We start from the raw sequence: 27045 nt of genomic DNA on the forward strand, positions 1-27045 counted from the left end.
GATGGGCTTGCAGTGGCTTTTGATACCTTTGATGAAGTAGCACGTGATATTCTCACGTGATGCTTTGTCCATTAATTAAGAAAGTGGTGTAAGATTGAGGATTTAAAATATTATCCGAAATATTTTAGAATATATCAATTAACTTAGATAGTAAAAAACAATTTTGATAATATATCATAAAATTCTATAATATATCAAACCTCACTTATTCTATAACTTGTGGTTTCAGTTGCTAATTTATAAAAAAATTCATAATTCGAGAACCTTTGGTTCTGATTCTCGACGACCCGATGATCATTAGTTTACTATCGACAATGAATTATCGGATCGATTTTTTTTTCTTTTTTCCTTAGTGTGGAAAAAATAGCTATAAAGTTAGTTTTCTATAGCAAAAAGATTATTTTTCTAAGTCAACTTAAGATTTGTATGGACAACTAATAAATATATATACCTAATGTTCATACATGCCTTGTGATTATTCCTACATATGAATTCACATACACATAATTTCCACAATTTATGAGATTTATGAGCAGATGCCTATGAAGTAGTTTTTCTTTTCAAGTAAGAAACTATATTGCTTTAAAATTCTCTTACAAAAAACTCCATATCATAGTTCGGAAGACCAAAAATTGGTGACTGCACAGTCAACGCAGTTGACTTGACTTTGACCAATGCGTGTTCGAGTTAAAGTTGAGTAAGTCTAAAAGAGAATGCAGGACTTGTTCACACTAAAATTAATAGAAATCCAAAGAGGACTTCATCAACTGCTATAACTATCCTTCTGTAATTAAATTCAGCATATATATATATATATATATATATATATAAATATATAATTATTGTTGTGACTTTAAATAAAATCAATAATATTCGAATAATTATATAATTTTAAGAATAATTATATAATACCAAACTGAATGTTTATGTTTGGTCTCTGAATCCACAAGCATTAATTCATGAGCTGAAAAGAGGTCAATGAAAGATATAGGCAAAAGTTGAAGACTTATCTAAATATAAAATAGGTATGAAATAAAGACTCAATTGCCTAAGTCTGACTTCCAAGACATTACAAACTTCAATATTTTTGGACATAATGTAAAAATAATAGAGAACAATTAGGTACCGAAAGATTCCTAATTTTCTATCATGGAAACACAAGGGAAGCAGACAAAACAAGCTCTGATGAGTCCCCACACTTCTTTGACTCGAAAGTTCAAAGCAATGCAGTCTTACCTCTCTCTCTCTCTCTCTCTCTCTCTCTCTCTCTCTCTCTCTCTCTGTAGAGCTCTAACTCCCAATCTTAACTTCATCTGGTCATCAACAACACGCTCAATCTGAAAACATGGGGAAGTGTGCCATTAACAAGTTACATTCATGTGGGAGCAGGGAATGGGGCCCATTCTCTCTGACCAATTAGTGCGAACCTCCACAGCACTACACAGACAGTGATGGCTGGAGGACGCATCCAACCCCTCCGGTAAGAGTAAGAAACCTCTGTCTCGCCTCGCCGGCCACCCATTCCCCATGAAAGAAAAGAGAATGCAATGCTTTTCCTACCTCCTTTAATCCTACCTCAGAGCACACCTGCCTTATTATTAGACAATAGTTCGAAATCAACTGCGGGGCCCAATGTTGCGTATCCAATAACGTAGCGGGTACCTGACGCGGGAGTGTTTCTGGAACAGTAAAGCCCCAGTCAAAGTCTTTGGGTCCCCGCACACGTCTCGTGTCTGGCTTTGGTTGGGTAAGCGAGATGTCTGCTGTCACGAGCGACGAAAGATCCCCAGGAGGACTTTGACCACAGTCGAACGCAAGATCTTGTGCCTCATCACACTGTTTTATATGCGGTCATTATGTAGACGGTCGAGATTCACGATAGATTAACGTCAGGTAGAATCGACGGTTAGATGTAAGTACGTATACAGTTTTTATGTGTGCATTCCCGGCAGCATTTAACAATAGATTTCGCAACGTCGAGAACGGGAAAGGCGAATAATTTGTCATTTTCTGCTGCGCAATTAGAAAGAGATGACGCCGATGACAAAGGCGGAGGGAGAGAAAATGTTTGCCTTTGGGTAATGGTGGGATTTGTCGTCGTGATGACTGAGAGTGCTGCTTTTTTCTAGCCCCGTCGGGTGTGGTGTTTTGCCTTGGAATCCTGGCACAGCGAGTCCTCTCTCTACCCCCAGTCTTCGGTGTTATTATTTAGGGCGCGGAGTGGCGACAACAACGCTGGGAACGAGAAAAGTCTCTGCTGAGCTCCGCGTCCCCAAGTCGGGGGCCTTGAGTTGGCGGAGAGACGCTCTTGACTCTGCTTCTTGCCCTGGGTGTTCCTGGTGAGTGGTCAAAATGCGCTTGTTTGTGGTCTTCTAAATTTGTTCTCGAGATAATCTTTTCTTTCCTGTTTATCTTTTTCATTTCTTGGTGAATTTGATGGATAGGTGGGGAATTTTTTTTTTCCTACTCTTTTGTTGGTGAGTTGATCTTGGATTTTATGTATATTTGTTCTCTTTGTGTGAGATTTTTAGTCTATTGATTGCTTTTTCTAAGCTTGTAATTTGGAAAGATTTGGTTTCTCTTATTTGGTCTCCATGGATCTCGATGGGGTGGGAGTTTATGGCGTCTGTTTGGCTTCGAGTTTCATGAAGAAAAATAGAAAGAAATAGTTATAGATCTTTAATATTTTATTGCCTTTTTAGTTTATCTTAGAATAGTGACTCCTCATATTGGAAGGGCTGGCTATCTTGATAGATTTTTATCAGTGGTGTTATCGGTGATCTGTTGGTGGCCTTTTTAATATTAAAGATGGTGATTCAGCAGATTTTACAACAATCCTTCAGTTTTTTGTTCTGTTGTTGGTTCCTGTGATGGTTTTGTTGTAATGATCTGTGGCTCTTTATGGAGATCTTGTAATTATTTGTATATAATGTTTAGTTGTTGACTATTCTTTTGGTGGGAATCCTGGGAGGAATTCTTGCCTAATATATTGAAGTTTAGATATATGTTTGGATCACTCGTGGTTACTGCTGGGAAGTCATGAGTTCAAGTCATTCATCATAATTTCTTATCAAATCTTAGCTTTGCAACTTCAGTTTTCTAAAAGAAAAACCCTGTAATTATTGAATGTTTGACCCTGTATAATTTGAAGAAATTATATTGTTTGGGTCGATGTGGGCTTTCTTTCCTTCCAGGTGCGATCTAAATGCTTCTCCACATTAGAGAATAGGATACTTGTTCCGATTACATTCCTAGGTTTTGTACAATGTTCAAAGTAAGAACATGGTTCCACGAGTGTGATAGGTGGGAGTAGAGTAGAGTTTAATCATTAGAATTTAGATCATAATACTGTGGGATTACTATTGGTGCCTTTAATACCTATCATAGTTGTGTTAAAAGTGCTTATTTGCTGTCGTTCGTGGTTTTCTGGATTGTGAATGAAATTGAAGCAGCAATGTAGAATTGCATGCACGCTGGCCGAGCTGGTGATCGAAATGTTCTGTCTGGCATTACGAAAGTGGAGTCAAATGAGTCACTGTCTTGTTTTAGACTCGTCTTCTGCAAGCTGGTGTATGATTAATCGATCGTTGCTCTAGTTCTGTGTCAATTATGATGTTATTGGTTGATGATCATTTTAACAGCTTGAGAATTAAGCTGATATGTTATGAAATCTACATTAGTAATGACACTGGAATACTCGGACTGCATGTGCTCGTGGATATCTTTTCTATTTATCTAATTCGGTTGTATTTTTCATTTAGGTAGAGCTGAATCTTGGAATATATAATGGCGGGTGATGTTGTATTCGATCCTGTTCCCTGTGTTTAGCTGGAGAAGGGGAAGCAAGTAGAAATTTGCATGTCTGTGGCCATGAAGTGTAGACTTTCCGTTACTCTTCTGCTGATGCTTATTTGGTTTTTGCTCAATAACATAAGTTATGGTACTGTGAGTGACATCCAATGTTTAGAACTCATACATAAATCGCTAAAAGACCCTGAAAACAGCCTAACCTACTCATGGAATTTCGACAACAAATCAGAAGGGGCCATATGCAGGTTTGCCGGTGTGGAGTGTTGGCATCCTGATGAAAACAGGGTCCTTAACCTGCGGCTTTCCAACATGGGGCTTCAAGGCGAATTCCCTTCGGGACTTGAGAATTGCACAAGCTTGACCGGTCTGGATCTCTCGAGCAACAGCCTTTCTGGACCAATTCCTGCTGATATTTCAAGAAAGATCCCATATGTCACAGCACTTGATCTTTCATTCAATGGTTTCTCGGGTGAAATTCCGGTGAATCTCTCCGACTGCACTTATCTTAATTCCCTTAAGCTTCAGCACAATAAATTGACCGGACAAATCCCTGGGCAACTGATTCGCCTTGCACGACTGATAGATTTTGATGTTTCTGACAACCAGCTGTCTGGCCCAATTCCTTCATTCAATAACAAATTCCTGCAGTCGAGCTTTTCGAACAACCTTAATCTTTGTGGGGATATTTTGAATGTTGATTGCACAGGGACTTCAAAGAAGACTAATACCGGGGTAATTATAGGCTCAGCTGTTGGTGGTGTTGTGATAACCATTATCGTTGTTGCAGTTGTTTTATACTTCTGCATGCGCAAAATGCCCATCAAGAAGAAAGAGAAGAAAGACACGGTCATCGAAGAAAACAAGTGGGCAAAATCTATAAAAGGAGTTAAACACGCCAAGGCAAGTTGACTTTTCTCTTCATTTTGTTAATGAGCTGAAGTTTGCATTCTAGTTTGCTATGATGGCTTCTCTTTCTTATTTTTCACCTCATTCTGTATTGCTGCTTAATCTATGTGAACCTTAAAGGTTGATTTTCTTATGGGTAGGTTTCTATGTTCGAGAAATCTGTGTCGAAAATGCAATTGATTGATCTCATGAAGGCGACCAATGATTTTGACAACGAAAACATAATTGGTACCGGCAGGACAGGGACGATGTACAAGGCAACACTTCCAGATGGCACTTTTCTTGCTATCAAGAGGTTACAGGACTCACAGCAATCTGAAAACCAGTTTGTATCTGAGATGGCGACGCTGGGAAATGTCAGGCATCAAAACTTGGTTCCCTTATTGGGTTATTGCAGTGCGAAGAAGGAGAGGCTCTTGGTGTACAAGTACATGGCCAAGGGGACTCTCTACGATCAGCTACATGGCTCAGGTGCGCAAGGCGGAAGTATGGAATGGCCAACAAGGCTAAAGATCAGCATTGGAGCAGCAAAGGGATTGGCATGGCTTCACCACAGCTGCAATCCCCGCATTCTTCACCGTAATATCAGTTCCAAATGCATCCTGCTGGATGAGGATTACGAGCCTAAAATATCTGATTTTGGACTTGCAAGGCTGATGAATCCCATCGACACGCATCTCAGCACTTTCGTGAACGGTGAGTTTGGCGACCTGGGTTATGTAGCCCCCGAGTATGCTCGCACACTCGTCGCAACACCAAAGGGTGATGTTTACAGCTTCGGAGTAGTCCTCCTTGAATTGGTTACTGGGGAAAAACCCACACAAGTGTCTAATGCTTCGGAAAGCTTCCGAGGCAGTTTGGTGGAGTGGATAACCTTCCTTTCAAATAACTCTCTTCTGCAGGACGCAATTGACAAGTCATTGATCGGGAAGGACTATGACAGTGAGCTGCTCCAGTTTATGAAAGTCGCTTGCGTTTGTGCTTTATCTGGTCCCAAGGAGAGGCCTACCATGTTTGAAGTGTACCAGTTTCTAAGGGCAATCGGGGAGCGGTACCATTTTACTACTGATGATGGCATCCTTATGATGCCCTCCGAAAGCACTGATGCTGAGAATCTGGATGAGCTTATTGTCGCAAAGTGATCAAGAAGTTCAAAAACAACATAAAACAAGTACTCGTCTTGCTGTGTATCTTTAGCTGTCTCTTGTACATCAAGTTGCTAAGTATCTTGGACCGTCTCCTTTATCCTCTGTATACATTGTATCGAATATTTCCTCTTCCATGCTGAATGACCATGATTTGTAAGTAGTTTTTGTATCGCGGTTAGTGATGCAAGATACTAGTGAGTTCAACATGGGAACAATGATATTTGTCTGATCTGAAGATGAGCAGGTTCTCCAGAAACTCATCAAGTGTTACTCCTGATACTTGGTGGTGTTGATCTACTAGGTTTGCCATGAATGTAGATTGTAGAACAAATGGCACTCCTTTCCCATACATAAGCTTTTGAGCGTTTTCTGAGGAAGATGATCTGAAAGAGGGAAAAGAAAAGAAAATGCTAGATGGAGGCACCAGTAGAATTCACTTGATCTGTCACAAACCGTTCTACAGGTATTGAATCAAATCAATTTAAGTTGCTGATAGGACACGCATTGGATCTTTGTAAATCAATTCAGATCTTTTATCTACGTCCATTATAGAACTAAATTGGAATGTCGTAATCTTCTGGATATGAGGGCTTGTTGTTCTCTCTCTCTCTCTCTCTCCTTCCTCGTATACTAAGGATCATGTTAAGTGCTCGACCATTTAAGCAAACTAGCTGCAAAGATGGCACGGAGAAGATGTACATGATTTCTGCTGCCATTTGCATAACACAACCATTTAGATTCTACCGTTCAGCTTATGCGTGTTTGCAGTGTGTTCTCCGGGGAGGCATGTGATGTTCTGCAAAGGCTTTGGTGACCTCCATGTCGATGATGATGATCACACCATGCAACAGTCTCCTGTGAGAAGAGGGCGTGACAGAAATGCTAAAGAAGATAGTTTAGCTGATGATGATGCAGATGATAGTGTGCGGTATTTGCTTCCCCACATCTACTCACACGAAAAAGAGGAAAAAAGGCATTTGATATGGATTCAAAGATCCAAAGTAAAATGAAGTAGCACTTATCACTTCATTTTTGAGTTCAATTCCAATGTTCAAGTACTCAGGATCTCTGAATTCCTAGTCATAGGAAGATATCCAAGTTTTGTTGAACATGTAACATAAAACTAAACACATTGCAAACTCATTCGAGAAAAGAATTGATATAGGAAATCTTCTCCTTGCAAACAGATAGAATTTTTCTCATGATACTAAAACCCTGATCATGTGTTGTGTGCTGTGGGCATTGGTTGTATTTGTTTTGGAAAGGAATATATGGTTTTTCTTTTTTGTTGGTAAAAGAAAAGAATACATGAACCAAGTTTTGTGTGATTCAACCTTCTTTTCTTCAATAAAAATAAAGAAAATAATAAAATGGTAGTCCGATATAATCTCTCTCTCTCTCTCTCTCTCTCTCTCTCATGTTTGATATTGTATTAAGCATTCTCTGGTGTCCAAGTTAAAGAGAGAGTGCCATACATAGTAGGCTAAGCAAATGAGCAAACACCCAGTGAGAGTGGCAGAATGCCTACTTAAAAGCATTTTGATGAGCCAAAATGACAAGTTCAGAGTGCCAGTGCTGCACAGGTAAACTGGGAAAGCCTGTATTAATAGCAATCGTTAGATTCTTTTCTTTTGGATCCAGCAATTGCATGTGCTGTAGAGAATGTTAGCCCTGTCTTTAGGAACCTGAACTTTTGGTCTAAAGTGGAATGTTTTCTGCTAGATAGGCATTCATTTATGGTATAAATTGCTTGGTGGAGTAACTTAATTTGAGAACCTTAGAATCCCACTTGGTATGAAACTATTTAAACCCAAAAAAGCATTTCCATCGATCACCTCTTTCCTGTCCAAACTGTTTAAATCCAATAGTAGTAGTGCATACCATGTCGATGCCCAAATGATCAAAACTGGCTTTGATCTCCAAACTTACTACTCCAACCGCCTAGTCGAGTCTCTTCTTGACAAGGGGCAACTCTTGAGAGCACGTCAGTTGTTCGATGAAATGCCTCTTAAGAATACCTTCACTGCTAACCGCATGATCTCTGGCTATGCTAAGTGTGGATACCTCGATGAGGCACGTCACCTGTTTGACCGCACGGCGGATCGCACTGCAGTCACATGGACCATCATGATTGGTGCCTACTCCCAGGCCGCCCAACATCAGGAAGCCTTCGACCTCTTCCGGTTCATGTTGAGATCAGGAATCAGGCCTGATCATGTTGCAATAGTTGCACTGCTAAGTTCTTGCGGTTCTCCCGATGCATCAGGTTGGGTTGTTCAGGTTCATGTCCATGTTGTCAAGTGTGGATTCGGTGATAGAGTTATGGTGTGCAACACCTTGGTGGACTCGTACTGCAAGTGTGGTCTTGTTCGATTAGGTAGAAGAGTATTTGATGAGATGCATGAAAGGGATTCTGTCACTTTTAATGCTATGGTGATGGGTTACTCAAAAGAAGGATTGTATTATGAGGCACTGGAGCTGTTCATCATGATGCAGAACTTGTCAGTCAAGCCGTCACAATTTACATTCTCTGGCATTCTAACTGCTGCTACCGGCTTGTGCAATTTTGGTCTTGGCCAACAGGTCCATAGTCTTGTCACCAAAACAAATTTTGGTTGGGATGTCTTTGCATGCAACTCATTGCTGGACTTCTACTCAAAATGTGATAGCTTGACTGAAGCCAAGGCACTTTTTGATGAGATGGCAGAGAGGGACAATGTTTCTTACAATGTAATGATTTCTGGCTATGCCTGGAATGGACAGACTGAAGAATTAATGAAGCTCTTTAAAGAGATGCAATTCTGTGGCTTTGATAGGAGACGATTTCCTTTTCCTAGTCTTCTAAGTTTTGCTGGAGCTCTCCCTGATCTTGTGATGGGGAGACAAATCCATGCCCAAATAATTCTCACAGAGTCTTCATCTGATGATCTCATGTGCAATGCCCTTATTGACATGTACTCAAAATGTGGTCTTCTCGAGACGGCAGAGATGATTTTTGGGAAAACAATTAATAGGAACATCGTGTCATGGACGGCAATGATCTCAGGTTACATAGAGAATGCTCTCTATGAAGAAGCGTTGAGCCTATTCTGTGAGATGAGGAGATCTGGCTTGAACCCGGATAGAGCTACATTTTCTAGTATCTTAAGGGCTTCGGCTAGTCTGGCTCTACTTTCAATGGGAAAGCAGTTGCATTCTTATTTAATCAGATGTGGTTGCATGCCTAATGTTTTCTCAGGAAGTGCGCTTCTCGACATGTATGCAAAATGTGGATGCTTTGTTGAGACTCAAAAGACATTTGATGAGATGCCAGATAAGAACATCGTCTCATGGAATGCAATGATGTCTGCTTATGCACAAAACGGGCAGGGGACTAAGGCTATCAAACTATTTGAAGACATGCTCCGACAGGATGTCAAACCAGATGCTATCACCATTCTCAGTGTTCTTTCTGCTTGTAATCACAGTGGCCTTGTGGAAGAAGGGCTGCAATATTTTGATTCGATGACAGAATTATATGGACTGAAACCAAGGAAGGAACATTATGCTTGTATCATAGATTTGATGAGTCGAGTCGGGCATTTTGATGAGGTGGAAAGGCTACTTAATCAGATGCCTTTCGAGGCTGATCAGATTATATGGAACTCAATTCTAAATTCATGTAGGATACATGGGAACCAAGAATTGGCACGACGGGCAGCTGACAAACTTTTCTGCATGGAGCTAAAGGATGCTTCTCCTTTTGTCATCATGTCAAACGTCTATGCTAAAGCTGGCCAATGGGATGATGCTGCCAAGGTTAAGAAGATGATGAGGGACCGTGGCGTGAGGAAGGAACCAGCTTATAGCTGGGTTGAGATTAAGCAAAAGATCTACAGATTTTCTTCTGATGACAAGATGAATCCTCAGATAAATGAAATTAGAGCTCTGCTAGAGAAGTTGAGTGAGGAGATGGATAAGGAAGGTTACAAGTCTGATTCCAGGTGTGCACTTCATTTGGTGGATGAGGATCAAAATTGAATCATTGAGGTACCACGGTGAAAGGCTAGCCATTGCATTTGCTTTACTAAATACACCACCAGGAACACCTAAACTGGTGATGAAGAACCTGAGGGCATGCACGGATTGCCATGCTGCAATTAAGGTGATAACCAAAATTGTAGGGAGGGAGGTAACAGTAAGGGATTCAAGTAGGTTTCATCAGTTAAGGATGGATTGTGCTCTTGTGGAGATTACTGGTAGGTCAGTGATGAACAAGTACACAGGAAGGAAAAACCAAATAGCATTGTGAAAATGTTGGAAGGTAAACTCTATCATATCCTTCACTGATTCACTTTTGAGATACAGAAAAACAGTAGATGTTCTCAGATTCATGCCTATAATGCATTGTGAGACGTGTCATGTTTCAAGATGATTGCTATCTTTTGATCAACCATATCAGAAATTTTGTTCAATATTTGCTAACACATTGCAGTAAATTGTGATTTATGATTAAAGCCTCTTTTTAACATCACATGGAGAAAACCAAATAAAATTTGGCAGCAAACTTTTGGTATCAGCAAGCCTCCATTGCCTATATATACCAAGCTGGAGAAGTATTACTTCTTTTCAGGAATTGATGGAAATTCTGATACATCAAAAATTAGATATTAGTTTGCATACTCCTGCAGGTGGTTAAAGAAACACTGTTAGACTAGCCTACAAGCTTTGAAATCTACATAACAATCTTCACAAGAAGTTGCAAAAAATTATTTGTGTTCTTGGAATACCTAACATCTCCTTCAATGTAGTGAGAAGAGGGTAAAAGTAGTGAATTTTGTAAACTTCTCCCTCCATATAGCAACTTTTATCTGCTAAATGAATATTTGTTCCACAAATTTTTTTCGCTTCTGATATTTGAAAAGCATGCTTTTGTTTATGGAATGAAAATGTTCTAATAGTCTTCCACGATATACAGTGTAATTCCTTATAAACAAAGGTGGCCTCAAATAACATTGCAACAGATTCCTACAAATGAAATGTTCTTACAATGCTGGCTTCCATGCGGAAATGCCGTTTCTCTAAGTTAATTAAACTCCTCACCAATGGTAAATGGGTCTGTTATGGTAGTTTGATTCATACTGATTAAAATACCCTGGAATATAGTTATTTTTAATTTACTTTTCGAATATTTTAGTTTTTTTCTTATATAAAATCTTTAGGCATGTGTTATTTTATTATTTTTCTTTTTACCTTCTCTTTTTTTACATCAAATGGTATACACGATACTTACATATGACTCGAACATGAGAATCATCAATTGTGTAATAATATATTAGTATTAACATTATTATTATTTTTTTCTCTCATAATTCCTTGTTTATCGACTCCTCTCTTTTTATCGTTCCTTCATCGTTATTTTTTACCTTCTTCTACCACCTCATTAATGTGCCATTGAGTTTGAATTTTTTTATTATTTCTTCATCAAATATCTTGAATTATTCTTGAACAGAGGTATTTCACAATTATATTTTTCATAATTTTATATCACAATTTCTTATGTAATATCCATGTATAATTAATTCTCGAAATATTTTATATTTAATATACGGTCTGATCAAAGAAAGACCGGAGACCTGATCGGTTGATATCCTTCATTTCTGTTCCAAAGCCCTAAATTGGTGATCCGGATCTGATAACTCTGTCTGATTGCTATCTTTCGGTGTCAGCCGTCCGATCAGTACCACAAGAGACTTGGAGAGGATCCCAAGCCGAGGGTGTGAGTCGGCCCTGTACGCCACGACACACGGTCCCGCTGGCATGAGTTGCCTACCCTATATGTATGACGTCACGGATTTGAACATGACGTGAGACGTGTGGGGTTGTGATGTGACCGAGGATGTTTCCTGATTTCGTCGAGACAGGCAGACGACCTCCAACCTCGTCTATTTTTCTTCCTCCGGAAACCTAAATCCTTTTCTCCGCTCGGCTGAGCCTTTCTTTTCGCTTCGATTGCGAAGGTTTTGTTTTCGGAGATTTATCCGAAGACAAGCAAAAATCCCCGGTTGCAATTCAATCTTCTGGCAACACCCCTTACCTGTTGATTCGAGCCGATTTCTTCTTTTCTTAATCTGCCTGTTCCCAAGTACCAAATGGGGAAAAACCAGGCTTACAAAGCGATGCAAAGGGCGAGGCTGGGGTCGTCCTCCGCAGGACCGGAGGAGATCGAAGACGGAATGGTTTGTACCATTTCATACCATCCTTTTTTTCAGTGTTTTTGTTCCTACTGCTTAAAAAATTGATTGTGCAAGAGGATTGTGATTGTTTAGATCGAGGTTGAGCGTCCCTCCTCCCCCTCCCCTTTCATTGGAGGAACCGATTCTTTTTTCTCTCTTTTTGGCCCTTCTGTATGAGACTCAAGTTGCCATTTTTCATCTTGTAGTTTGCTTCAACAGTTTTATCTGAATCTTTGACATCGTAAAGTTGTGATCTTCCTGTGTTTTTTTAGTAGTTCATTTGGATAATTCGTTTGGTATTTTAATTGTTTCTTTTGGTTGTTTTGCGGGTAAAAATATGATTCGATGGCAATAGTTGGTTATGGTGTCAACTTTTGCAGCTGTTGAGACGAAAAGCAGGACTTCAAGCTGTAGTGTTTTGAAAGTTTTGATGCATTTAGCAGCATAAGGGTAGCATGTATTTTGGAGCGAATCCCTTAGCTAATCGGTCTACATGTTAGTAGTGTGCTTTGGTTTACATAAGGGCTTAAGAGTGTCAATTTTTTTCCTCAACTTCACTTGATTAGTGTATACAGGTTTTAAAAATCACATTAATAGTGTGATTTTTCAATGGAACAGACATAAGACTTAAGGCCACTTCAACTGAAGTCCATTTTGGTGAATGAACAGCCCTTAGTGGAAGTTAATTGCATCTATAACGTCTTTTCTATGGTTGATCATATTCAGTAAGTGCAAAAATTTGAGGCTTAAATCGTATCTGTATTAATTTTGCAGTATTTATGCTTGTGGACCTTTTTTCTCCTTGTTGCTGGGTAAAGACATGAATTGTACATTTTTTTTGTAAGAATGATTCTTCCACCGACAATTACTTTGTCAGTAATGTGCAATCATTGGTAACATCCCTAAATTGCTTCTGTTTAGTAGTCTTGTGGTTATGTAGTTCTCTTACGGTTTTACATTTTTGCTTTCCTTTGATCAAGACATACCTTTGAAGTAGCATGTCTTTGCTTATTGTTTAATACAATTGGATTATTACTAATGAGGACCATCGCAGACGGATGGTTCATTTCATTCACCAGAGTGGCATGCTGCTCGTTTAGCAAGCCTAAAAACATCCCACACCATAACATGGGAAGAGTTCAAGAGGAAACAGAAGGTAAGACATTGTCAACAGGACTACTGCAGTTTCTTAAGCAGTAAACAAAACATACATTTCTCAATTCTTTCTTCATGTTGTGTTTATTATCTTTTAATGATATGTTTGGGGTGCATTTTTGAGGGAACCTTTTTCTATTTGTGTGTTAATTATTATCTTTTGATCTCACATGTATACAAAATTTCTGTTTTTTGATGTGTGTATACAGTATGTATATTAGTTTGCTTTGGTAAGTGTAAACTTTGGAAGTATCTTATGTTTCATGTATGTTTTTTTAGTACATTTCTTACTGTATTCAACAATTTGACTGTTTTGAGATAATTTTGTCTCATCTCATCAATGTCTACAAAATTTGCCCATGTTCTTTCATTCTACTGAAAATGAACTCTGTTTCAAAATTTTTGACCAGTGAGGAGTCATGATGCCCATTTTACACAAAGATTATTCAATATTTTTATGACCATATTGAACATCAAGGCTTATTTTGAAGGCTCCAAATTTAGGAAATAATATGACTGCTAAAATGTTGCAGTAACTGCTGGTAAACCTTCTGATTTTTAAGACCACTAGAAATCTCCAAGGGCCTTGTGACTTAGATTGGTTTTAAATTGTTTGTGAACTCCGTTGGTTTTGTCCCGAGAGGATTTCTGCTACAAATTATTATGTAGCTTTAAGATTTAACTTTATGATCGACCAAGACTATCTGTGACATCTTTTTTGTCATTGTGAACTAGAACTCAAATGGTTTAATGGATGTTTGACATGGTAGACATGGTTATTTAGGGCTTTCCTATTGCTTTATTGATTTAACACAGGGAGTTTATATTTGTTTGCCTGTATGGGTTTGTATGGAAAATCAACATTACTAAAGATCTGTGTATCTGAAGTATCCGTGAACAAGCCTTTGTTATATTTCATGATTGTTTATCCATTAGACTCCATCTTTGTCTTTATTATTATTGAGATAGCTGGTATAATGTTAAGATATACCTCTCCTAACAAAGGCTTCTCTCCTTATAGGTAAAGAACTTTCTCCAACTGTGGACATTTGGGACTAAGATCTTAATTGAACTAGGATTGTTATATTATTGAAATTTGAAATTACTGTTAAATTAGAAAAAGCATCCTTCTTGTCTGTTCAGCATGCTGCAAGTGCCCATATTTTAAGCTAAATAAGAAGATAAGTGCGAGAAAAGTAGGAATGCCCAGGAGATCTCTTCTTGAGCTGGACTTGGACCTCTATGTTAGCATTCCCAGTCTACTTCAAAGCTATAGTGGTTAACCAGGGATTTTTGCATGCTATACAAAACAACCTGGGGGTGATTCGGCCTCCTTGAAATCTCTCTATTACAATATCTTCTTTGTTTCTCATTTCCCTCTGTAAAATGTTCCTTCTCAACCTTCACTATGAATTTGTTTTATTGCTCACTAATTTATTGATTGATTATCTGTTAGCTTTTTTTTTTTGGTTACTCGTACTCCTACAATCTCCCATGATTTAAATTTGTGATAACCATACGTGTTTCTAATAACATACACCAAAAACAGAAGTAACTAAAATCTTATTCCATTGAGTAATCTATGGGTCAAGTCACCTTTTGTTGAATCCCGATAAGACCTCTTAGTTTAGCTCATTTAGGCTGTAAAATTAATCAAACCCCATTTTGATCCTCATGCTGTAATGAAATGAGGACAAAATGATTCTATAAGAATTGACAATGCATAGGTTGAGAGTCAGATGTAACTTAATATGACTCAAACTAATAACTAAGTCTACAATGATTCCAACATAAATATGGTCTGCACTAGATATGTCAGAAAGAGTTCAAGCTTCTTTACATTATAAAGCTCCTACCTTACCATAACTTGATAGGCAATTTCTTTCCTTTGTATGTCATTAATGTTCGACTCAAAACTTGTTATAGTATCCATCTTAATAATTTCTCCCGCAATTTAAAATCCTGATGGTGTTTCTTCTGGTAATGTGATATTTTGTTTATGGTTTTAGGAAGATGAACTCAGAAGAGATGAGCTTGAGGCTGATAAGGATAGAATGATGAGAGAATACAGAGCTCAGCTAGATGCTGAAAGGGCCCGGAAGCTGTCCCTTGGAAAAAATCACTCTGCCAGCAAGTCACATAAAAAAAAGGGTATATACATGTGGTTTAATGTTATGGTCTGGACTCTGTTGTCTTGATTTCGTATGCTCTCTTTGTCTTGAGTAATAATTAAACGGTCTTTGTCAATGATATTCATTTTTCTTCACTTTGCACATTTTTGAGAAATGCAATTGCTATTTTGTTGTCATAATGCAGACAGGAAGGACAAGGATTCCAAGAAACGAAGTAGCAGAAAGAGAAAGGTACTTCTGATCCTATTTCACTTTTCTAGGTACTGCATGTGCAAGTGTACTTTGCTATTATTTACAGAATTTTTCATTTTCTCTTCCAATTGATATCAACTAAGATTATGCATCCTGGCCCTTGGAATGATGCTTATACATCATTCCAAGTGTATGCATCGAAACTTCTAAGAACTTGCAGACAACATGAGCTAAGTTGAAAACTTCCACAAACTTTACTTCATTTTCTGAAAAACAATTGATACTTATACATGCATATTTGAGAAGTATAGAAATATCCAGAAGTTATGCAGGGTTCATTCTTGTGGTTAAATATGATATGTGGTCTTGATGTTCTGTACTGCCCTATGGTCTGTTTTACGACATCCAATCGCCAATGTTCTATGTGTTTTGTACTTGGGATTTAGGTTATCCACTATGATAACATATTGATGCTTGATATCATGTTGCATTTCTTATTTCGTTTGCCTGGCAATTGTTTTGATAATTCTGGTATGTTAAAAGGAGTTACATATATCTTGCAATAAAATCTTTGCAAGAATTTACTAGGAATAACTGACCATACAAGAAAGGGTATTTCTCAGTCTACAATCTAGATTGATGCTGATTCTGCTGAAAGGGATTATGCATATTTTATTTTGGAACGAACATGTTGTTTTGTTTCAGTTTATAGAATCCATTTGTGGAACCAATAGCTACAAAATTTTGGTTAGGAATGTGTTGCTGGTCAAACATACTTTTTGTTTTACTATAAGCTTGTGGTGTGTGCTTTCCTATTAGTGTATTGCTTAGTGAGTGATAGAAATTACATTGAGAAGGAATCTTACTCTTTTCTTCCAGTCCATTATTTTTACTATCATAGTATCATGCTCATCATTTTTTATCAAGATTCCAGGTCATCCTTGATTTTTCTGTCACCAATTCGTATGATCTGCAGTATAACCACTACTGTTTGTTGACTTTTCTGCCTCGGTCCAATTTTGATAGCAGAAAATATCATCCGAGTCAAGTTCCTCTAGTTCATCCTCCGAATCTTCAAGCGGTGATGATGACTATGAAGATGATGAAAGGGAATCAAGGAAATCAAGGTCCAAGAGATCAAAGAAGAAAAGGAAGCACAAGTCAAGGGTCAAACACTCTAGCAGCGACAGTGACAGCAACAAGAATGGCGGCCCAGTGCCATTATCAAAGTTCTTCGGAAGTGTCAAGAGATAGGTAGACCTTGTGCTGTGGGTTAGAAACGGCTCCACTCCATCTGAAATGGTGGTGATTCTGGTTACAAACTTGGATTACCGAGTTCTAATTATGCTGCTTAGAAAATATTATGCAACATTCATGCTGTTGGTGATTGGGAGTTCTCGAGAAGTTGCCCTGCGAGGATAACTCAGCATAATCCTGCCCAAGTATTTGTTATGAATCCATTTCTGCGCATGATCTGTTGCATCCTGAAAGCAGTGTCTTCTGCATTCAAGATGTTGTGGAGGCTTTGACCAGTTGATAATGCAGCAACCAATCATGGCAATGCTGCCAATTGCATGGATTGCATCACCTGGATGAATCATCAGAGATTTGGAGCATATTCATCAAGAAACTCTGACCATACGTTTGTAATGTTGTTTGAAGGAGGGAAAAAAGGTATAAATTCCATGTTTTTATTATCTAAATAAGACATCTTAAAAATTGATTTTTGAAAAGATCAAAATATTCTTAGATCTTATTTATTATCGAAAAATATTTGATTTTTTTCATAAGGACAATTAGGATTTTCTATTTTAAGAAGAAAAAAAATCTATTATATTCCATGATGAGATGATGTCAATTTTTTCCTTATCATCCTATTTCATTATATTATGATAATCATTTAATAGTGTTATCTATTTTTTTTTATATTTTTATTATAATACATCATTATAATTTTATCCACCGTTGATCAAATGATTCGAAACAGCAATACGTGTGTTAATATTTGTTGTGATATTGGATTTTATCAAGCGTTGGTTGTAAGCCGCAATCCACAATTTGATCAAACGGCTACGATCGCCTGACAGCTTGACAGAATATGAAAGAAGAAGTCGATTGAATCGGACCAATCGTATTCATGCCGTCACAGTCTAATAATAAATGTCATCGCTTCCGTCGTGGCGGGCACCAATTGAACGGTCGAGATCGAACTGAGCGGTCATCAGAGCTGCACGTGGATCGCGCCTATTACAGCTCACGGTGAAGCAGACATTTAAACCGGATCTCAGGCCGGCTCTTTCGAATCCCCGATTGAACCGGGTCCAAAAGAAAAGAGTGAGTCCACTGCCTTAATCCACGAGAGATTCCCGAAGCCGTCCGGTCCGGTTCGAATAGACCGGGACGGCATGTCCCTCCACGTGTTTCCCCTTCCCGTACCCGTGAAAATTCCGTGGCCATCATCTATAAAATGAAACCTCGGCGACGGCCTTTTGGACTCGGGAAGGGCGTGCGATCTGCGGCCCCAATTCGGTTCTGCGGTAAATCGATCCTTATGTGATATTGTCTTACTTTTATTTCCTGCAATTCTTCCTCAACTTCTTGAATTCGGTTTGTTGGGATCGATTACTTGTCGGGTTTCTTCTTGTTGGGTTTTCTAGATCTGCGGTCATCGGAATCTGGTGGACCGAAGTCATCCGCTCCTGTGGCAGAAGGTTTTGTTCTCGATGGGTAGCGCGGAGCTGACGACCGAGGAGGTTGGTGACCTGAGATCGGGCTTTGATCTGTCCTTGCGCTATCATTTTAATTCTTTTGATGCATATGCCATTTTAGGTTTGTATTGATGATTGTTTGACTACGATGCTCAAGGCCGTGGATTGATTTTTGGGATTGATCGTGGGTGTCCGGTGCATACTGATAATTAGATGACGTTGTTTGGCCTACCATCTGGGTAAAAAGAAAAAGACAAAGAAACAATATATGTCAGTGTTAGAAACAAAGAATTGATCGAGTTAATTGAAGTTCTTGTCAAATTATTATTTCTTGCTGTCATCCTTCTCAAATATCATTGGTGCGTGTTCTTGGCTTCATTAAGTTTGCAATTAGAAGCACCTTTCTGACCTATACAATTTTTTTTCTTGGGATTTCGTTTAATGGCTGTCGATGAATGATCATAGGCATAGACTGCGATAAGCGTTTTCTTTAATTCTTTTTTTTTTCTAGTGCTTCCAAGTGAGCAACAAAATCAGATTCATGGTGAGAACTGAGAAATGTAGGTGATAATGGTTGCAATATGTGGGAAGCCAATGTGGAAAAACCTAGGCTGCTGTTCTGATAGGTGGTTTTTCAACATTTATAAACTGACTGGAGTAACTAGTAAGAGGATGAGACTGTTTAGAAGTACGAGCAATAGGAAAGCATGTTCTGCGGGTAAACTAGCAGGGGAAGAGGACAAAGGAGGAAGACTATGATAAGGACAAGGGAGGAGGACTATGGTAGCACTATGATGGCTGGTGATGCAGAGAAGATGAATAGAGGCTGGCTTTGACCTACAATATCCTACTTTGTTAATCTACATCGTTCCAACATTGAGATCAATTTATAGCTCATGATACAAGATGACATGGACATCAGCAATTCCCAGACATAGATCTGACTATTTGGATTTGATTATGGATCTTTTCCACATTTGAGTTCTTTTAAGGACATAAATACTAGTCAAACTTTAACAGACACTGAATCACTTCTTACTTTTTTCACTAAATTTTTATTACGTCATCTTCTACCTCACCCTGTGCTATTAATATAAATTAATTTATTTGTCTGATTGGTGTATCTATAGGTCTCCTTTGGATGTGTTTATACTTTATACCACCTTCAATATATCCTTTTCAATTTATACTTTATCAGAATTAATATTAATCATTATTATCGTAAACATTTCTTGTTTTAATTTTTTTAGTTACCCTGCATCTCCAACTTAGCATCCTCATTTTCATTGACACTTATTTTTGGTGAAATGTTTCTTAATTGTCTAACATTACATTCCATGAAATAGCTCATCTTACAATGAAGGATTTATTCTCCAATAGAAGGGTATATCAACTGGCAGATGGAACAATTTGGTTGGTGTGACAATGTAATATGAAGGAAAGAACAAAAATATTATGTGATCAAATTTCTTTTTCCAATTAAAACTATGCATATACACAGAACAAACCTTGTTCTGCATGTCATGTAATCCAGCACCAGAAGCAGATTTACAACAAAAAGGCATCGTAAATATAACACTATAAAGAATTTACATTGTCTAGTGGTGATGTCTTCTTTGAAGAAGACTTTACCTTTGAGTTAATTAATTTTGTCAGGTCTCTGCTGGAATTTTGGTCAAGTAGGAGTAATTTTTTAATTCTGTTTAAGAACCTTGGTTACCACTTATTTTGTCTCAATTTGCATTTGAAGGTTCTCAAGATGGACATACCATGGGAAACTTATATGTCTACAAAGCTCATTACAGGAACACATCTTCAGCTACTAAGGCGCTATGATAAAAAATCTGAAAGCCAAAGAGCTGCTTTGCTTGATGATGTAAGCACTGGTTTATTTTCCTTTTCTTTTCTTATTCAAATTTATTAGTGCCATCTTCATCTAATTGATACCGAAGTATTATGTTTTGATTCCATTTATAACTTTCGTTATGCTCTAGGTGAATGCTTTTTGAAGTGGTTTTGAAATTTGTCCACCCTTTGTCTTTTTTTTTTTTCCTAACTTCAGATGCTGACTATCTATATAAATGTAGCTTCTGTGGTGACACATAATATAACTTTTGAGTTGATTTTGCTAATATATTTTTCTTATACATAGTTATAGTTATTTTAGCCTAGATATTGTGTCTATGTTGTATCTTACTTGTAAAAGTAAAGGGAATGAACCCAATATACGAGGCGCCCGCCAATATGGGGCTTGAGAAGGCGTTCTTTATATTTTTTTCATCCTATAAGAGTTAAATCATATTAGAATCCTAAGTTTATGGTTATTGCAAGAAACAAAATGTAATTTGTTTTGATATAAGTTTATTGCCTAGCTGCTTGGACTATGGCATCAAGCTATTTCCTTCTGTGTAGCAGTGTACTGTTACCTATATTGGCAACTATAATCTGACTTACATATTGATGATTGCAAATTTAAAGACTATTATTGGAAGATTTAGAACCTTTTCTTATATACACTATTTTAGAGAATCTAATCAAGCAGCAAATTAGGCTGCTAGACAGGGTATGATAGATAACATATCCTCTTTTTAGAAGGAGATATCACTTCTCCTCTAGCTGAGAATTTTTTTTGGTCTGGACCATACCACTTAGCATGCCGGCATACCATGATCAGTTGAACCTCTACCGCCTAGTGTACCAGCATTCCATGTGTCAGTATCTCGTATTGGTCCTAAAATTTTAAATCATGGTTCCACCCACATTGGCATGTGTGATTTCTGGACAGACAGGGCCAAAACTTTACCTCCTTTATCTTTGTAGAATATAATAGTATATATAGTCTGGCATTATATTTAATTTTTGACTGTTGGGAGACCATTATTGATGCATTCATGCCCTTCCTTTCTTGACTCTTTTCATTTAATACTTCGGTCTGGACTGCCATCTTTTATTTAGTGTAACGATAATCTAAGGTAGTCACTGTTTGCTACTTAAAATGCTTCCTTTCCTTTCGTATTTAATAAGTTCCATGTATGCATATGATGTACAGCGAGTTGGACAAGTATAAAGCTTAGACCATGTTTTCACTGAATTTCTCTCTAAAATTTGTCAAAGGACTTGATTTTCATATTGATTGTCTGAACTTTTAAACCATTTAGATTCTGAGTGGTCATGATAAAGCAATATTAGCTGTGTGAATAATTTCAGTACACCCTGGTCACATTAAATTAATTCATTTGACAGGATGGACCAGCTTATGTAGCGGTCTTCATAAACATTTTGCGTGACATTTCTAAGGAAGAAACAGTCGAGTATGTGCTTGCTCTCATTGACGAAATGCTCACAGGTATGAAGTGGTGCAGAATGTGACAAAATTATGATCTCTTATGTGAATGATCTTGACAAATTTCTTTCTGTTCTTTGCAGCAAATCCGAAACGAGCTAGACTTTTTCATGACAAATCACTATCAAACGAAGATACTTATCAGCCTTTCTTAAGTTATGGTCTTCAGGATTTTCTTTTTTTATCCAATTTTTATCAATGATGTCAGTGGCCAAATGTGTCTTTGAGGTTGACAGTTGGAACTAGCTGACCAACTTCTATTGTATTATAATAAACCTTTAAGGGCCATCTTTTTAATTGGTAGCCTTTCATGTAGCAACTTATTCTCCTCCTAGTCATGCTTAGAGTGTCGTTCTGGTTTTGTTAAGTTTTTATTTTTTTGGTGAAGTAATCAAACTAATTGAGTTGTTAAAGGTTCAACAATCCCTCTGATTGGCCCTTCCCTGAAAATAGATTTCTTTTTCCGTGGTATATTTGTCGAGGTGAATGGTATAATGATTTCATTATGAAACATCTTATTGGTGTAGTGATTTTTTTCTTTTTCTGCAATTTGGATTGTGCTTGAATCATTTACACATTGCACTTCTGATCTTTCAGATGGCTTCAGGAAGGCAATTGGTTCATACAAGAGAAGAGTTGTAAGATACTGACACTTATAGTAAGGTACATCAAATTCTCAAATGGTGCAAATACTGTTGTAGATTTTATGATCAACCGAACAATCAACAAGTGTGCTTGCGTTCAGTGCTCGTCCTAAAGGTCAGCATGGCCTTGTTTCAAATGGAGAATCTTCACATTCTAAGAGCAAAATCTCAGCTATTGATGCTGTTCTAGAAGGCCTACTTGATTGGCTCTGTTTACAGGTAAAACTTGTATGCGCCATCATGGAAACAACATAGCAATTTTTGTTACATTTTATAGCTATATAATTGAAAAACGAAAAAAAAAAGAAAAAGACCAAAAAGAAGGAACCATCTCATTCAGTAAATTGAAGTGTCATGGCTTAGTAATAATTGAGTTGATTTTGTAGTCTATGCATTCGGTAATTTATAAAGCATGTGATGTAGTAATACCTGGGAAATGTGTCACAATGCTTTTCCCAAGTTCCACTTGAGTTTCTGTTTTTCAATCATATAAATATTTTTGACTTTTATGGACTCGTCAGTGAGCTATAGACTAGTGATGTTTGTCACAGTGTTTTTTTCTGAGCTCCATTTCTGTTTTCATTTGAACAGGTGTTTCAACTTCTATGAACTTTTCAGTAAGCTATGTTCTTGATTATCAAGGAAGTTTGCTTAGATTTCAGTTAATATGATCCGAGATTCTATTGCCTGGCATCATGATCATCTAAAGCTATTGAATCTGATATGATTTGGCCAAAATACTTTTTCGTAGTCACTTATATGAAAAATGAACAAAGCCATTCTGCAACGAGATGTCATGAACGAATTACATTTTTGATGGTTCATTGTGGATGAGTTCCCAATACTTGACTTTCCTGTGTTTCAGATCATATATATTTTATTTTGGTCATATATTTTAATTCTACAGCAAACTGCACCAACGTTTTCTTGATAACTATTATAATAGTTCTGAAACCCTTTTATATTTAACCTGGTAACCACAGTGATCATTCTGTGACACATTTATATTTGGGTTAAGGTAACCTAAACGTGACTTGATTATAAAAATTGCTATCTGACTTATGGGGAGCAAGTTGATGGGCTCATGAACACATTTCCCACCTTTGCTGAGAAGAATGAAAAAAAGAGATGCATTATGTCATGGAGAAGCTAAATATTATAGATGAATCTTTTGGCTGAAGACTGGTTGATTGCCTTCAACCTAAATATATGAACATACTTGTTGATCTCTTAAACAAGTAGACATTTCCCACCTTGATGGATTGACAATCAGTTTCATGTTGTTACATTATTCTCGTGATATGTATTTAACTATTCTGAATATATTATTTACTCATCTTGCCCTTCCACAACTGTTTTACTCTTCATCAGTTCACACTCCGTGTATGGATGGGCAAACGGGTCATCGACCCAGTATAATGTTGATTAAGAACAAGTTTTATTTTTATTGTGCTTTATGTTTGGTGTGGTATGTAAGAGCATACATTTGTAACACACATGCTGTTTTAGCAACAGAATGATATTGATATATGTATGTATATATGTATGTATATATATATATATATATATGTATGTATATATATATATATATATATGTATGTATATATAAACAGTTAGATGATCAGCATTCTTTCTAACTATGGATTACTGAAAGCAGTATTACTTTCCAGCTGAAGGCCCCAACTCACCCCAATCGTTCTGTGCCATTGGCTGTAAGTTGCCTAGCCACTTTGCTAAGAGAACGCTTTGTCAGGGTTTCATTTGTACAAGCAGATGGTGTTAAATTGCTAATTCCTTTGATTTCCCCAGCATCAACTCAGCAGTCCATTCAGGTAAAAATGATTTAATTTCTTTCTGTGGTTCTGTTTCAAGTTCCACAGATCATACTGTGTGGTTATTGACTTGAACTTGCAGTAACTTTTTGATCTGTTGTCTGGTTTTATGCTTGATAATTGTTTGTTTCTTGTCGTGCCTTGTTTCATCTGAATGTTGTTTGTCCTCTGGGTTTCCAACATCACTCTAAATGATAAACATGATGAAACAGGTGAATAGCTGATTGCATAAATGGATCTGAACAATGATCAACTTCAGTATATGTTGCATGACATCTTCAAGATTGCTAATGTGCATCTTGATTTTCTTAGTTCTACTAAGAATATTTTAGATATATTTCTTTGACTCTGTTTTTTGTATGTGTGTCCACATAATATGCTTAACTGTACATATCTCATTTGCGTTAAATGTCTTATGCTAAATACAATTGAAATGTATCTGAGAATGAAAGAGATGCCAGCCTATGACTGCAAGGATCCTTTTAATGTCATACCATTAGTTGGTTAATTGTAATTTATTTACCAGGAATCCAAAGATAGATTATACATGGACTCTCATTCCATAAAATCTTCGACAGTTTTCTTTTGTATGAATGGAGTGAAGGTATACAATATCACATAAAAACTACCACAGATTTCTTATGTATCACTGCAAAGAAGGCATACATTTCATAAGCCATCTTTCTTCTTCCACAGTTATATAAAAATTTAACGTTATCGACTATGCTTAAGCTTGCATTAATTTGCATACTGTTTTTGTTGATACTTTTATCCATTTTTCTGAAATGTTTTTGAAGCCAACAATATTCTTTTGCAGCTGCTTTATGAAACTTGCCTTTGTATTTGGCTCTTGTCCTATTATGATGCAGCAATTGATTACTTGGCCACTACTAGGGTAATGCCAAGGCTGGTTGATGTTGTAAAAGGTTCAACAAAGGAAAAGGTTGGATTCTCTAACTATTTCTTTCTGACTCAGTGATCTAAACTTAGTCTAAATGTAGTGGTGATTTTGCTAAAGTGTATATCTCCGGTGCAGGTTGTGAGGGTCATTGTATTGACTTTGCGCAATTTGTTACCGAAGGCAGCATGTGGGGCCCAAATGATTGACCTCGGATTGCCGCAAATTGTTCAGTCTCTAAAAGCTCAGGCCTGGAGTGATGAGGTTACATTTATGATACCCTCTCATGCTATTTTTGGTGTGTTTACTTTTAAAACCGTAGTTGCAAAGCCACAAGTACTCAAATATCAGATGCTGCAGACTGATATTCCGTCACTTTTGAAACACATTTGAACAAGCTATAGTGCTGTGATTAAATGGTAATGTCCTTACCATCTTCTCATTCCACGCAGGATTTATTGGAAGCATTGAATCAGCTAGAAGATGGACTGAAGGAACACATTAAAACTTTAAGTTCCTTTGATAAATATAAGCAGGAAGTCCTTCTTGGTCATCTTGACTGGTATCCTATGCACAAGGATCCAGGATTCTGGCGTGAAAATATTACAAATTTTGAAGAAAACGATTTCCAGGTATGTCATATTACTCAAATTGTGGAGGAAGTTGCATGCTGAAGGACTCTGGTACTTTTTCTGTGGGAATCATGGGTTGTCTAGCCATCACAATTATATGCTTGTTGACTGAATTTTGACCTTTGAGTAAGGGTGTTTCATACACATGGAGAAAAATCAATAATAAAAGAAGAAAGCAGGGTAACCATGGATCATATTCCACGTGTATATTGCCTTTCTTTTTTATGTTGTTGCAAGTCCTTGTATGCAACTTCTCACTTGGAACTAATATTACTGTTGGTAAAGCTCTTGTTGACTATGTAAATGCTAAAAGACTATCAAATTCCAGTCATCGTAACCAATTTAAACATACTGGAAGCAAATACGGTGCCAGGAAAATAACACAATAGATAACAGCTTCAAATTATGACTCTGTGAAACTTGTAGTGGCTGCACATGCAACTGTTATTTAACTTTTGTGGTTATTTTAGATCACTTAGTGCTGATGTGTTCTTTTTCTTTGGACCTTGCACTAACGGTACTTATACAGACCCATGGTTGATGCTTATCTAATTTCCAGTAAATATTTTTTGCAGATCCTGCGTGTCCTCATCACAATCCTTGACACCTCCGGTGATCCAACAGCACTTGCTGTTGCATGCTATGATTTGTCTCAATTTATCCAGTACCACCCTGCTGGAAGAATCATCGTGTCAGACCTGAAGGCCAAGGACCGGGTAATGAAGCTCATGAATCATGAAAATGCTGATGTGACCAAGAATGCTCTTCTCTGCATCCAGAGGCTTTTCCTTGGTGCCAAATATGCTAGCTTCTTACAGTCTTAAGTCAGTGTTGTTCCCAGTGGGACCCAATCTCTGGTACCGTCTCTTTTTATAACGCAGGGATGCCCCCTAAGTTTGGCGATTCTGTTTGTTTTCAAAAGCCATCTGAAACATTGTGGTAGAGTTGAGGTTTTAGATACCAACCCTATACTGGTTTGGTAACCTATCGAATCATTGCATTAATATAAATGATGGTATGTTGATCTGTACCATAACCACTATCATTAAATAAAATAATAAAAAATGAACTGATATGTACCGGTATGATCTATACCGGTTTTGATTGCAGGGCCTCGAATGTTGTTACTTTCGTTGAGGTGACCTGTATCCTGTAAAAGTGAATAACTATTTCTCGCACCCATATTGAGGGCCTGAATTAATTTATTTAATTATGTGCTTGAATTTTTATCGTCACTTGTATTGCTTAGAAGTGGATGATCACTTGGTTTGATTAGTCTTTGTGGCAAGCAGTGGTGCCGTGGGACTGCAGTCCCAAAAACACACTGCGCCTGCAAATAGGTGATGCTGAGTCGTGAATTTATACTGTTTGGATTGCATATAATTATTATCTGTTTACCTTCAGAATTCAGGATGAGCTGCAAAGAAATT

General features: G+C 37.5%; 3 protein-coding genes and 1 pseudogene across 5 annotated transcripts; all 4 read left to right on the top strand.

Moving 5' to 3' along the window:
- The first annotated feature begins 2019 nt into the window (after positions 1-2019).
- LOC135592682 (probably inactive leucine-rich repeat receptor-like protein kinase At5g48380) lies at positions 2020-6033 on the top strand. Of its 2 annotated transcripts, none has more exons than XM_065082298.1 (3): positions 2020-2339; positions 3762-4710; positions 4857-6033. In XM_065082298.1, exons 2-3 carry the CDS (start codon positions 3859-3861, stop codon positions 5856-5858), a joined length of 1854 nt encoding a protein of 617 aa, XP_064938370.1. In that variant the 5' UTR covers positions 2020-2339; positions 3762-3858; the 3' UTR covers positions 5859-6033. The 2 variants fall into 2 exon arrangements, with proteins under 2 accessions (XP_064938370.1, XP_064938371.1); XM_065082299.1 differs by having other exon boundaries at positions 3766-4710.
- A 151-nt stretch (positions 6034-6184) lies between these two features.
- Positions 6185-10318, top strand: LOC135592681 (putative pentatricopeptide repeat-containing protein At2g01510; annotated as a pseudogene).
- A 1458-nt stretch (positions 10319-11776) lies between these two features.
- On the top strand, positions 11777-17028 carry LOC103997478 (uncharacterized). Of its 2 annotated transcripts, none has more exons than XM_009418710.3 (5): positions 11777-12082; positions 13134-13235; positions 15244-15385; positions 15551-15597; positions 16585-17028. In XM_009418710.3, exons 1-5 carry the CDS (start codon positions 11996-11998, stop codon positions 16810-16812), a joined length of 606 nt encoding a protein of 201 aa, XP_009416985.2. In that variant the 5' UTR covers positions 11777-11995; the 3' UTR covers positions 16813-17028. The 2 variants fall into 2 exon arrangements, with proteins under 2 accessions (XP_009416985.2, XP_009416986.2); XM_009418711.3 differs by having other exon boundaries at positions 11781-12082; positions 16588-17028.
- Positions 17029-18036: 1008 nt separating this feature from the next.
- On the top strand, positions 18037-26850 carry LOC135592684 (probable V-type proton ATPase subunit H). The gene is made up of 12 exons (XM_065082300.1): positions 18037-18095; positions 18216-18311; positions 20017-20142; positions 21510-21612; positions 21693-21763; positions 22205-22272; positions 22355-22472; positions 23924-24085; positions 24903-25028; positions 25122-25247; positions 25436-25615; positions 26191-26850. Exons 2-12 carry the CDS (start codon positions 18282-18284, stop codon positions 26437-26439), a joined length of 1359 nt encoding a protein of 452 aa, XP_064938372.1. The 5' UTR covers positions 18037-18095; positions 18216-18281; the 3' UTR covers positions 26440-26850.
- The last annotated feature ends 195 nt before the right edge of the window (positions 26851-27045 follow it).

This window comes from Musa acuminata, chromosome BXJ1-9, assembly GCF_036884655.1.
Source record: "Musa acuminata AAA Group cultivar baxijiao chromosome BXJ1-9, Cavendish_Baxijiao_AAA, whole genome shotgun sequence".
Classification (NCBI taxonomy): Eukaryota; Viridiplantae; Streptophyta; class Magnoliopsida; order Zingiberales; family Musaceae; genus Musa; species Musa acuminata.

Excerpts from the sequence above, each read along its gene's own strand:
- LOC135592682 (XM_065082298.1), top strand. The coding sequence starts at position 3,859 with ATGTCTGTGGCCATGAAGTGTAGACTTTCCGTTACTCTTCTGCTGATG. Across the intron at positions 4,711-4,856 it reads AAGGAGTTAAACACGCCAAG|GTTTCTATGTTCGAGAAATC; the intron begins GCAAGTTGACTT and ends TCTTATGGGTAG.
- LOC103997478 (XM_009418710.3), top strand. The coding sequence starts at position 11,996 with ATGGGGAAAAACCAGGCTTACAAAGCGATGCAAAGGGCGAGGCTGGGG. Across the intron at positions 15,386-15,550 it reads CAAGTCACATAAAAAAAAGG|ACAGGAAGGACAAGGATTCC; the intron begins GTATATACATGT and ends GTCATAATGCAG. Across the intron at positions 15,598-16,584 it reads GAAGTAGCAGAAAGAGAAAG|CAGAAAATATCATCCGAGTC; the intron begins GTACTTCTGATC and ends CAATTTTGATAG.
- LOC135592684 (XM_065082300.1), top strand. The coding sequence starts at position 18,282 with ATGGGTAGCGCGGAGCTGACGACCGAGGAG. Across the intron at positions 21,613-21,692 it reads CATTGACGAAATGCTCACAG|CAAATCCGAAACGAGCTAGA; the intron begins GTATGAAGTGGT and ends TGTTCTTTGCAG. Across the intron at positions 24,086-24,902 it reads CAACTCAGCAGTCCATTCAG|CTGCTTTATGAAACTTGCCT; the intron begins GTAAAAATGATT and ends ATTCTTTTGCAG.